The sequence below is a fragment of the Trichomycterus rosablanca genome, chromosome 19 (assembly GCF_030014385.1).
Source record: "Trichomycterus rosablanca isolate fTriRos1 chromosome 19, fTriRos1.hap1, whole genome shotgun sequence".
Taxonomy (NCBI): Eukaryota; Metazoa; Chordata; class Actinopteri; order Siluriformes; family Trichomycteridae; genus Trichomycterus; species Trichomycterus rosablanca.
The window spans coordinates 8,510,001-8,523,678 of record NC_086006.1 but is presented as its reverse complement, the minus strand read 5'-3'; the positions used below and the strand labels follow the sequence as shown (position 1 = coordinate 8,523,678).

At 37.1% G+C, this 13,678-nt stretch overlaps 1 protein-coding gene across 1 annotated transcript in view; it reads right to left on the bottom strand.

Moving 5' to 3' along the window:
- kcnab2b (potassium voltage-gated channel subfamily A regulatory beta subunit 2b) overlaps positions 1 to 3,074 on the bottom strand; it is a 40,639-nt gene extending 37,565 nt beyond the window's left edge. The window contains exon 1 of the mRNA XM_063014915.1: positions 2,704 to 3,074. Within this exon, the coding sequence (XP_062870985.1) occupies positions 2,704 to 3,074 (371 nt within the window). The remainder of the gene's footprint in view (positions 1 to 2,703) is intronic.
- Positions 3,075 to 13,678: the final 10,604 nt, after the last annotated feature.

Genomic DNA, 13,678 nt, shown 5'->3' with positions numbered 1-13,678 from the left:
TTTGAAAGATACTGACCACTGCAGACCGGGAACACCCCACAAGAGCTGCAGTTTTGGAGATGCTCTGACCCAGTCGTCTAGCCATCACAGTTTGACCCATTTTTCTTGCTTCTAACACATCAGCTTTGAGGATAAAATGTTCACTTGCTGCCTAATATATCCCACCCACTAACAGTTGCTGTAATGAAGAGATAATCAGTGTTATTCACTTCACCTGTCAGTTGTCATAATATTATGCCAGGTCGGTGTATATTTAAGTGTGTGTGTGTGTGTGTGTGTGTGTGTGTGTGTGTGTGTGTGTATGTTTATGTGTGTGGGTACATGTGTACATAATAGATTGAACCAGGTAGCTAAGAGGGCAATTTCTATTTCACATAGAGCCTGGTGGATCTGTAAAGCATTTTCCATAAATAAATGTTTAATAAATAAAATAATAAATAATAATAATAATAATAAAAATAATAAAAATAATAAAAATAATAAAATAATAAAGCTTTTGGTGTTGCATAAGTTGTCTTTCTTTAAAATTAATAAATAATAATTTGACGATCTGAAACACAAATTTAACATATACAAAAATAGAAGTAAGGGGGTGAATACCTTTTTACACCACTGCATAGTGCTTTTATCATTTGCATTGCATTTGCTGCCATCTAGTGAGCAAGTACTGGTCTAATAAAAACATTGTAACTTATGTGCTTGGGTCTGCATGGCAAATATGAGATATTCACACCAGGCGAGTACAAGTAATTTAAGCAGCTAATAATTTTAAACAGCATCTTTATATAGTTCTGAGAATGTGAAGGTTTAGAGGCGTGCACATGGAGTTAATACTCTGCTAAAAATAATACTTAGCTGTAGGGTTCAGAACACATAACTCACTCATTTGTGTGGGTGTGTTGATAGCTAATAATTTGATGTTGTGTATATAATTACTGTCTCAAATCGGTTACCACCACATTCAGATGGATGGATGGATGGATGGATGGATGGATTGACAGGCAGACAGATAGACGAATGGTTGGCTGTATAGATTGGATGGAAGGACAAACTGACAGATGGAGGGATGGATGGATTGGTAGAAGGATAGATAGACGGATAGATGGATAAACGGATGGGTGGATGGGTAGATGGATAGATGATCTATTGAATCATCAACATTTTACAAACCATGCAGATTAGTGTATAAAGGGCGGCACGGTGGCTCAGTGGGTAGCACTGTCGCCTCACAGCAAGAAGGACCTGGGGTCCGGATCCTTGCTGTGTGGAGTATGCATGTTCTCCCCGTGTCCGCGTGGGTTTCCTCCGGGTGCGCCGGTTTCCTCCCACAGTCCAAAGACATGCAAGTGAGGTGAATTGGAGATACAAAATTGACCATGACTGTGTTTGATATAACCTTGTGAACTGATGAATCTCGTGTAACGAGTAACTACCGTTCCTGTCATGAATGTAACCAAAAAAGTGTAAAACATGACGTTAAAATCCTAATAAACAAACAATTAGTGTAGAAATGCACATCACATGACTTTGTTCCAATATGGAACTGAATTGTTGTGAAGCATTTATACCAGGCATGCTGAAAGGCCAATTAACACCCATATTTTTAGCAGCATGAATATACTGAAGACTTGTTGCCAGGAAGAGAATTGATATGATAATAGTGGTACACAGTGAAGAAATGGCAGAATAAATGAAACCGTTCTTGTGTGTAACAACAGAACTGATTTTAAAGTATATTGTGCATGTACGTATATTGTGTACAAAATTGTCCATGACTGTGTTTGACATTAAACTTGTAAAATGATGAATCTTGTATAACCAGTAATTACTTGTCCTGTCATGAATGTACAAAACGGTGTGTAAGACATGATGTTAAAATCCTAATATTTTCGTTGGAAGTGGTGAAGGTGGGAAGAGTAGTAATTGGTTGTTGGAGTAATTGGAGAAAGAGAGCAGTAGTCTGGATTTAGCGCCATCTGATTTCCACCTTTTTCGACGCTCAAAAAAGCTTTAGGGGAAGAAGATTTTCATGTGATGATGATGTGAAATCAGTGGTGCATCAGGCTACTCGCTCAACCACAAATATTTTTTGCTGATGGCATAGAGTTAAAAAAGTGCATAAACTTTTTGAAGAACCTTCGTACCTTAATATAATTTAAAAATTCTAATTACTCTAAGTAATTAACTTGTCCAGAACTGACCAGAACACCACAATGCTACCTTCACTATGCTTTACAGGTTGATTTGTCAAGTTCAATATCTGATTAAGTAGTTCTACTGATGTCATCCGCTGTGTTACCTTGTTTGTCTGGTACCAGGATATAGTTCAAGAATTGGCAACGTGTTTGTCCCTGCTTATGATCTCCTGATACCAGACAGAACCTGACAGTCAGAACTTTGGTGTTACACACGTCTGACAAAATGTCTCAGAAGACACAGTGTAAACCATCCAGATGCTAAAACCACATAGTAAAAGTTGCGACTTTAGATGCACCTATGGGTATAATACAGTCGTCTTCCCAGTCTATCAAAAAAAGACCACAGTACGACCATCAATTCCACCCAGTCTATCAAAAAACCACTGACCACTGTACACAAGGAAGTATCCTAAAGGCTGCACCAATAATAAATAAAAGTACTTCTCAACGACCCCCCCCCCCATCAGCAACCAGTAGTTTCATTATTCATGTATATTTTTCTTACCTGTACCTCATGCCTGTATTATAGGCCACACAATCCTGTAGAGACACACCATTGCTCTTTAGAAAGTCCTCCAGGTTCTTTAGCTGGGCAGCTGCCCGCACTTCTCTGAGCCCCTTCAAGTCAGCCCGCTCACTACTGTCCTGGCGAAGTGGGCACAGACTCTGCTCAGACAGGTACCGACTGATTTCGCTGTGCATGCTCTCACTGAAGGAAAGCGAGAGAAGCCGGCCACTGCTGCTGCTCCTGCGCCCGCCGCCTCCCCCCTTGGGCACCTGCGGGTGTTCCAACGGGAAACTTTGTTGTCGACTGAGGCGGCAGCCACCATGGCCCACATGCAGCTCAGTCAGGCTGCTTCTGTGAGTGGCAAACATGCACCCAACTAACAGAATAGCTTAACGGCGAAGTGTTGTCTTAGTCACACAGGCAGAAAGCAAAGTGAAGGAATACAGAAGCGGGACAGAGAGTCACAGAGCCACATGGACAGATCCCTTGCTTTAAATAGCACCTGCCCCTTATGCCAAACAACACACACAGACATGCATTGTAATCAGAGCCAACTGTGCCCCCTTCCATTCATCTGCATGACCTGGAAACTATTGGCAAAGTTTAGCAGATAGGGTTGTTTTTAATCACAATGCTTATTGTGAGCTTGGGCATAGCCACGCCTAGGGCCAGATTGTGCCAGATAGGTCTCCTAGGTTAGACTTATTTAGGATGTGGTTGGTAACACAACAATTGTTTTTTAATTAGGGTACAAAGTTTTTGGATTTTTTTAAAACAATATAAGTAGAAACGTGACGTTTGAATTTTCGCTCTGCACATTGATGATCAAATCAGTGAAAGACCCATTGCCATCAGCAATGCCACCTGATACCCCCTCCCTATCTAGTTGTATCCAATCACCCTATTGCATTACGTTTCCTCTCTAATGATGTTGATCTCCACGCTGATTGAGGAGAGCCGAGACTAACACATGCCCCCTCCGACACGTGTGCAGTAGCTGACTGCATCTTTTAACCTGAATGAGGTGAGTTCATATAGGGGTCAGCTTTGTGTACAGAGATACACACCCCGATCTCATTATCCCGTCATTGTGCAGGTGCCATCGATCAGCCAGCAGAGGTCATAATTGCAGCAGTTATGAGGAATCCTCTCTGGTGGGCATTGAATTAGCCAATCACTGTCCATATAGTCGCCCGATCTCGCAAGTATTAGACATCAGCTCTGATGTCCTGGTGTTTTTTTGCCACTTAATTGCCACCAGCTTGCTTTGTTTTGTAATGCCGCATTATATGCCACAGCTGGAGTCTGAAGGGTAAGGGGCTTGCTGCTGCTTGTTAGAGTCAGGATTTAAACACTCAACCTACTGTTTAACACCCAGAGCCACTACTACTAAACTACTAAATCATACAAAATCATATGCTGCATGTCCTGGTCAGGTCATTTAGATTGATTTGTGACATAGTTGATCACAAGTAGGTCTTAATACATCTCATTTTCCAAGGGGAAATAGTCACTAAGACTTTTTTTTTGTAAATGTGGTCGTCATAAGGTTGTCCTCTGTTAAGTCCTAGTTTCTCAAGATATTGCATAAAGATGTAACAGAGTGCTTCATTTCTTTTGATTAAACTGGGTCAAGTCCAGTAAGTGCAGAAAGGCTGCTATCGGTGTGCAGTCCGTCATCATGGTTTAGTGTTTTGCTTGATGAATCCTCAGTAATGCCTGGATTTGTTTTGTCCTGCTCACGATCTGGCCCTGGTCATGCTCAATCATACAAAACGTCTGTGGTGGCACGAGCAAAGGGGAGCGGATGGCATGCAAAGGGTATGAACTTAGCTTAACCAAGAAATGTCCTTCATCTGGTCAAAATGAACAAATCAGGCTCATGTAGCTCATTTCAATGATGATTTATTAAAATTCTTATTGAACTTATCAGGTTAGAGCTGCATTTGCTGCATAAAGCAATGAAATAATTGGTGGCTTCCTTAAGCAAGCACTAACCCCTTAGAAACATAGGAACTTAGTAAGAACCCTATTGTCAGGATGTTACCTAGATTAGGTTTAACTCAAGATCTGATAGCGTATGGCTGGACTCCTTATCTGAAGTGCCACCCCAAAGGGTACTTTGGCTAATGGGCCTAGTCTAGCCAGCTGATTTATCACTATCAGACAGATTTTTATGTTTTAATACATTCCAAAGTTAAGAAGAGTTATTTAACTTTTTACAGTAATAATCCATCAATCAGCTGTTGTCTCAGGGCCCGTAGCATTTACTACAATTTAAATACAATCCCTGAACGAGTCCCTGATTCCAGTACAGTGATGAAAGTAATTGTCCTATTAAAGACTGTTCTTTTAATTGCATATTTGCCAGAGTGATTATATACACTGATCAGCCATAAGATTAAAACCACCTCCTTGTTTCTACACTTACTGTCCATTTTATCAGCTCCACTTACCATATAGAATCACTTTGTAGTTCTACAATTACTGACTGTAGTCCATCTGTTTCTCTGCATGCTTTTTTAGCCTGCTTTCACCCTGTTCTTCAATGATCAGGAACCCCAGAGGTCCACCACAGAGCAGGTATTATTTGGGTGGTGGATCATTCTCAGCACTGCAGTGACACTGACCCTCACCTGTGTGGGTCCTGACCATTGAAGAACAACATGAAAGTATGCAGAGAAACAGATGGACTACAGTAATTGTAGAACTACAAAGTGCTTCTATATAGTAAGTGGAGCTGATAAAATGTACAGTGAGTGCAGAAACAATGAGGTGGTTTTAATGTTATGGCTGATCAGTGTAAATATATGAAACTGATACACAAAGTTAACTAAATAACACATCATTTAATGTAATTAGGGTACAAATCTGAATTAACCTAAGTATAGAAGATCAAAAATGTGTCATTAATTATCTTTATCTATAATGCACAGGGATTACTTCTTTAATAGCAAAATAAATGCCCAGTTTCCCTGACTCTCTCTAAATATTGTGGACCTTCGATCTGCCACTACCCTAAAACAAAACAGGGTGTTGACAGCATGCCCATGCAGCATCCTAAAGCTAAAGCATCGCCCCTGTACTCACCCGGTTACTCGTTGCCCGACCCACATAGGAATTCTGCACAACACCGCTCATTTAGAATACCAACAGCACTCAGCAAAGCTGTAAGGACTAAGGTACTAAGCCAAGTAATCCACTCACGCCGGTAGTGTAAGACAGCGAAAGACTTGGAGCAATTACTGTATAGCCAAAAAAAAAGCACCACCCACACCGCCGGTGTACATCCCACCTCTCATTGTTGATGTCACAGACGTGCTCAGTACAGTCCATGTATTGCGGAGTCTTGCCGAGCACAGCAAACAAACCACGGCCTGAATAATTCAAGAGGCTTTTCTCTTAAAAGCCTTTGATTATTGTTGAACATGTTTGAGTACTAAAAGCTATTTTTGCTTGCTTTGCGGTTTGTGTGTGGATTAAATTCACACATACAACCAGCCTACAGTAAAACAGACTAATACTGGAATGATAAAGTGCAGAGTGGTATATCGGAAACCAAGTCCCTCAGCTGCTATACTGTGGTATGTATTAAGTCACCAAAAGCCTAATGTATCACGATTGTAAACCCTTTAAAATGATCAGTATTTCTGCATTATTTACTTATAAAATGTGGCCTGATGTTCATCCAGGCCACAATAATAGAAAACCACAAGTGTACAAAGCAAATATCTTTACAAGCATTGATATCAGGAGGCTGTTTAGTTTTTCTTGTTGTCTTTAGGTCTCTAGCATGTCAATTAATTAAAGGATTTTGACTTGGATGTTTTTAAATCCATTTTCTAGTTGGTTTTGGTAATTCTGTGCTTGCGTCATTTAACCTCTATTAGATAAAGCTGTGGATAAAGCACCACTTCTCTTCACCACTTGCTGGGTAGTTGCTGTACAGTTCAATACTGTAGGGACATACAAAAGTCATTGAAGTCTGCACTTAATTTGATGGGACATGATTTGACATGAGGGTGGGACAGTGGGTAGCGCTGACGCCTCACAGCAAGAAGGGTCTGGGTTGGATTTCCCAGCAATGTGGCCAGGGTCTTTTCTGTGTGGAGTTTTCATGTTCCCCCAGTATCCAGGTGGGTGTGTGTATGAATGCATGACTGCCCTGTGATGGACTGGCAACCTGTATGGGGTGTTTCCATCCTTTCGCAATAATGAATCGGACCCACCGTGTCCCTGTACAGGATGATGCGTAGGTTAAACAGACAATGAATGAATGATTTTACAAAACCAACATTACACTGCAAACCAGTTTATCCAGACGTGTGTGTGTGTGTGTGAGTGATATAGAATTAAATTTAGTAATGCTGTTTAATTAATAATGCAAAGAAACTTTAAAAGGACAGACAAAGACTGCCAGGATGATGATTTCAAAGCTTAACAAAGCTGACAGCAAAATCTTTAACATCAGTAAGACTTTCAGTTCGTTCCTTTATTCCGGTGGTACTCTGTACTCTTAAAAGCAAGTCACATGGTCAATCAATAGTGCTTTCTACATAATGCAAAGCAAACATAGTGCTAAAAATGTATTTAATAAGATACAGATACATGTATACTTTCAAAACTGGTCTTTAAAATAAGATTTTAACTTAATTTTTCAATGGCCTGATGCTGTTTATAGCAAATCGCTTTTCTCTTCCCTTTACATTTGTGGCATTTAGCGAATGCTTTAATCGAAAGCGACTTACACTTGAACTGAATACAATTCTAGCAATTGAGGGTTAAGGGCATTGCTCAGGGGCCCAACAGTGGCAACTTGGCGCTGATGGGGTTTAAACCTTATGATTGCTAGTCCAGTAGCTTAACCACTGAATTAGAGAATTAGAGACAGAGGGGTATTAGTATTAGTAGTAGTAGTACTAGTAGTGTTAATGTTGTTACAATTATTATTAGTAGTAGTAGTAATGTTGTTAATATTATTATTATTATTATTATTATTATTATAAGCAATAGCAGTGTTAATGTCGTTATTAATATTAGTAGTAGTAGATGTAATGTTGTTAGTATTATTATTATTTTTATTATTATTATAAGCAATAGCAGTGTTCATGTTGTTATTAATATTAGTAGTAGTGATGTTAATATTATTATTATTTATATTATTATTATAAGCAATAGCAGTGTTAATGATGTTGTTAATATTAGTAGTAGTAGTAATGTTAATATTATTATTATTTTTATTATTATAAGCAATAGTAGTGTTAATGGTGTTATTAATATTAGTAGTAGTAGTAGTAATATTGTTAATATTATTATTATTTCTATTATTATTATTATAAGCAATAGTAGTGTTAATGTTATTATTACTAATATTATTATTAGTAGTAATGTTATCATTATTAATATTAGTCATAGTAATGTTATTATTTTTATTATTATTATAAGCAATAGTAGTGTTAATGTTATTTTTACTAATATTAGTAGTAGTAGTAGTAATGTTATTATTATTAATATTAGTAGTAATGTTATTATTATTTTTATTATTCTTAGTATTAATAGTAGTAATATTATTATTATTATTATTATTATTATTATTATTCATAGTAATAACCTTGTTACTAATTATTCTTATTAGTATTAGTAGTAGTAATAATGTTGTCACTATTATTGTTGTTATATTATTATTTTTAGAAGTGGTAGTAATAGTAGTAATAGATGTAGTAATGGTATTATTTATTTTATTATTAGTAGTATAAGTAGTAGTAATAGCATTGTTACTATTATTATTAGTAGTAGCAGTAGTAGAAGTAGTAATACTAATATTATTATTGTTATTATTATTACTATTAAAGCTCATGACATATACAGAGCCAATAGAGAAATATAGAAGACTACATATGCTGTGATAAAAGCAGTTTAAAAATAAAGAGATGTTACAGTACCTGTAAAATTGAAGTTGCTTCTTGGGGCTCCCATATCGAGCACTGCAGCAGAGAAAAAGATAAAACAAGGTTTAAAAAAACCTTTTATAATTTGTTGTTTCTGGAATGATAGTTGACATTGCTGCTTAATTATTAATGCATGATTATTCTGAGTATGAAAGATAAATTGACTGTTTACAGCTTTCAAAGCACTTTGAATTCCGAACTCTTTGAATTTGAGTCTCAGCACTGTTACTGGTCAGCTGGGCAGTTGCCAGTGACTGCAGCATTGTTAATTGGGTTAATAGTAACTACTTGATGGTTATATTTATACAGTTATGGTTATCTGTGTATACTCACTTGTAGATCGTAGCTGGGGAGCCAGTGTGTTTGGTGGAGAGACATGCAGGAGAGTCCGTGTTTGCTTCAGGATACATGGAGGTAAGAGGGATGACAGACCAGTTGCTTGGTCTTACTTACACTCTCAAACTCTGTACACACAGACAGAGACACAAATAAGTTTTTGTTATCCTACATCAGATCATTAAAAGCTAATTTTATGCAAAAAGAAAAGCCATGCTTAGTATTTTGTGGATGATATATAGCAAACTTGCTTCTTTACATGATTAGGCTAGACATTACCTATGAAAATGATAAACAATTAATAAAACATACATTAATAAAAAAATCAGATAGCAAATATTTTACTTATACCAACACAGGCCTTTCACTAACATTTAACTCACACATTTTACACAAAATATGTATGCTCACAAAGTCTTCAAACTCGGGCTGTTTCCTTACTTCCAAAAATAAAATTTAATGTTTTATAATGTTAAATGTGACCTAAACTGAGAACTGTTATATTTTCTGCAAATAATAAGGCAACTAAATATTTATTACTATTATGAATATTTATAAAAGATGTAATTTTATAAGAAGGCTGTTTAATTTGTCAAAACTTATTATATGAAGCAGTGTTGGACTGAGGATTATTTAGGACTTAAACTTTATGATATTTTTGCCATACTGTGTAGCCCCATTTAAAAGATGTGGATTGCAGGATTGCTTTAGATAAGAATTGTCATATTCTCTTGTACATTTGCCATCTTTTCTTTACATTGGTGATATTTTAATCAGTGAATTACTCATTTGTATAGATCATACTAATTGTGTCCCACAATGACACGTTATATCAAAATGAAGCACCAGAAATAGCACAATACAGTCTGACATTATGCCTTACATTAATATGTTCACATTTGTTTTCATTTGTAAAGCAAGTCATTGTAAGTTCCATTTTTTTTATTTAATTGGTCTTGTATTCCTCTAGGACAGCCTGTGTAAATAGAGACCAATGATTTGGGAGAAAATTAGGCCATGGCTGTCTTCTGTTAAGCTGTTTGTAGCTGTAAGGTACTAAAGGATACTCATAAGGAACTAAATACCTTGATTACTTCAGAGCTAGGAACAAACAGCAGATGGAGCCCTCCTACCATACAATCCAAAAGTCTAGGATTTATTACGTAGTATGACCAAACGATAGGTTACAATGGTGAGCTTTCCTTAAAATTTAAGACAATATGCTAAAAATGAAATAAAACAACATAGGGTAAACCCTAATAATAAAGTGCCAGAGCCACCAAGCCAGTTTTAACTAGTAACCAGCATTAGTTGGTTAGTCTGGTTTAGTTTGATGGTTTTAAATGGACAGTGAGTGTAGAAACCAGGAGGTGATTTTAATGTTATGGCTGATCAGTGTAAATATACCATCTAATGTCCTTGTAAACCCACAGCTTTCCCTCAGGGAATCCCAGCACCTTGCTCTGGACCTCTGTTCACACAAACTCCATTTGGGTGGAATTTTAATAGCAAGATATTTTATGAAGCAGATGTGGTGCAATAAAAGTTGGACAAGAAGAAGGAATACAAAGTAAAGCGGCAGCAGTTGCCATAAAAAGTGAAGCGTCAACACAGACAAACAACTCTCCTTGGCAGGGAAGGAAACTGCAGAGCACCACACTATATACAACAAGGCTGAAATAGTAGGACTGTTTATAGCAAAGGACAAAGAAGGGCATTGTTTACTGCAGGCTGAGATAACAGACACCCAATTAATGACCCCAAATGGCCTTCAGGATGACAAATATTGAGAACTCTAAGATTATCGTGCCTGGAAAACTGGATATAGCTAATGATTTAAATGCTAATCATGTATTTATATTTATTAAACAATTCTACGTCACTCTAAATCTGTGTTTTTCAACCTGAAGGCTTTATTATCTAATTATGGGATATTATTATTATTATTATTACTAGTGTTGACCAGTCAATTTAATCTTGTTCATTAATCATATAATTGTAACCACCCATGTTGTTGCTACCAGTCCTCCTCTTTTATCTTCAACTCTTTCCAATAAATTGGTTCTTCTCATCATGTGTCCAAAATAAAAGAGCTTTATTTTAGGTATCTGGGCTTCAAGTACATGTTAGGTTTGATTTGATTTATTTGTCTTCATTGCCATCCAAGGTACCCTCAAACGTCTTCACCAGCACCAAAGTAGCACCAAAGTTTAAAAGCACTGACTTCTTAGGATTGTTCATCTTTCACATCAATAAAGAATCAAATAGAAGACCATAGTCTGGACCATTCCTATCTTTGTTGGGAAGAAAAGTTGTTAGATACATGTTGAAGAGGAAAAGATCCTTTGCCAACGTGGAACCAGTCTGTTTGCCAATTTTCATGTCATGTGGCTATCATGATGATCAGATGCTCTGGTTTTTCCACCTTCCTAGGGGCATTCAATAATTTTGTGTAGTCAATAGAGTCAAAAGTTTTGCTGTAGTCTGAGTCGTTTGAAGTACATCTCGACTTCTTTCTTGGGTTCCTTGGCTTTTCCCATAATTGAGCAAACATCTGTGATGATATTTCTTGTTCCTTTGGCTTTTTTGAATCCGGCTTGCACAGCTGACAGTGCTCTGTCAATTTAAGGCTCTTGTCTGCATCGAATAATGGTCAGCATAACTTTATTGGTGTGTGATTTGAGGGAGATATAATAACACTCCTTGTCTCCTTGTTTGGTTTGGGATATAGACTGAAATATTCCAGAATGCCAACCATTAAGTGTTTTTTTTTAGATTAGTTGGCATAATTTGGTCAGCACTTATTCCTGTGGTTTCCTTTTATGATCTCAGCACCTGTCTTACTATACGCTGAAGGTTCTTCCATGTGGTTGAGATCAACAAAAGTGTCTTGGTGACTGAAGTCTTGTTTGTACAGATCTTCTGTGTTTTGCTTCCATCTTTGTTTGATCATTGTTTGATCAGTGTCTGTTTTTATACCATGTAGGGCTAAACTAATATCCCCACACTCCCCATATTTAAACTATGCCTCTCTTAGCAAATGCTGTCCCTGTTCTTCCCAGATGTTATTGCCATTATGTTACTTATTTTACTGCTAAAGCTAGCAAACCAAATCTATTTTTTGTCTTTAGTTCTGAAATTTATGCTACAAATTAACTTTAACAATTGGCAAAAACTGTTGAGCACAAGCCTAATTATTTTTGTAGTTGTTTCACCTTTAGGCTAGCTTAAACTTTAGTATTTTATCTGACTCATACCAGTGTGTTAATAGCATAAACCTGGTACTCTGCATGATTGTTAGCATAGTTACTACCTACTGATTTGCAGATGCTAAGTGTTATTAATCTTGTTGTATATTAACAAACAATACTATAATAACAGCACACAGTTATATAACATAACCATGGGGCGGCACGGTGGCTAAGTGGGTAGCATTGTTGCCTCACAACAAGAAGGTCCTGGGTTCGATCCCCAGGTGGGGCGGTCCGGGTCCTTTCTGTGAGGAGTTTGCATGTTCTCCCCGTGCCTGTGTGAGTTTCCTCTGGTTTCCAAAGACATGCAAGTGAGGTAAATTGGAGACACTAAATTTTCCAAGACTGTGTTTGATATAACCTTGTGAATTGATTAACCTTGTGTGATAAATAACTACCGTTCCTGTCATGAATGCAACCAAAAGAGTAAAAAATGACATTGAAATCCTAATAATCAAACAAACTAACATAACCAGTATCTTCTGCTCTGCAATAATGGCTGTTATCAGCTAAGCTGCCTGAAAACACCGATCTGCTGACGGCAGATAGGATGGATGTTCAGATAAGGCTGTCCGCACTGTGTACACTTAACTTATTGCCCCATGTTTTAGGTGCAGTCACTTTCATCTTTCTTGCTTACACTTGACATCCTTTATCCAAAGTAGGACTTAATTTAGTTTAGTTTTATCTGTCTGTCTATATATATGAGTGTGTTTCTTCATTTTCATTAGCTGCATCATCGAGACCGGTCACCCTTTCCAACAAGATTTACATGCTGGCTAGATGTATTGTACACTAATGTTTATATTTCATTCCCTGGTTTATGTTAATTAGAATTGAAGAATTTTTTGCATGTAAACATAGTGCCAGTGATTGGCAGCTAATTTCTAGACAATAACTACAGAGCAATAACTGAATGTGAGTATTACTGAATATGTGTATTACTGAATGTGTGTGGTGTGAGTTGCATTGAGACAGAAAGAGTCTGATTTATAACACTCATCTCACATTTCTGCTGTCTCATGGTGTTATGGATTGCAGGAAGAAGAGAAGAGAGCAGAGAGGGACTTGAATACACACTCGTTGCGGTTCAATATGAAAACTTGTGTGGAAGTAAACTTATATACACACACACAATGTGTATGCAATGTGTAAGTTCAGCGCACAGATTGTGTCATCATACTACACATACATATATATATGTATATTCATATAGACATACAATTCAATGAAATGCAATTGGTTACATATAAAACACACATTGGCTCTATATGAAAAAGCTTGGACGACCCTATACTTGCACCAGCTCTTAACATTTTTATAGTTATTGTTTTTCAATCAAAGCATCATTTGACATTCTCAAATGATGCAATGCTACATTATATGGTTAACTTTGATGGCGCCCAACACCTGAACATGACATCCAAAAAACATAGC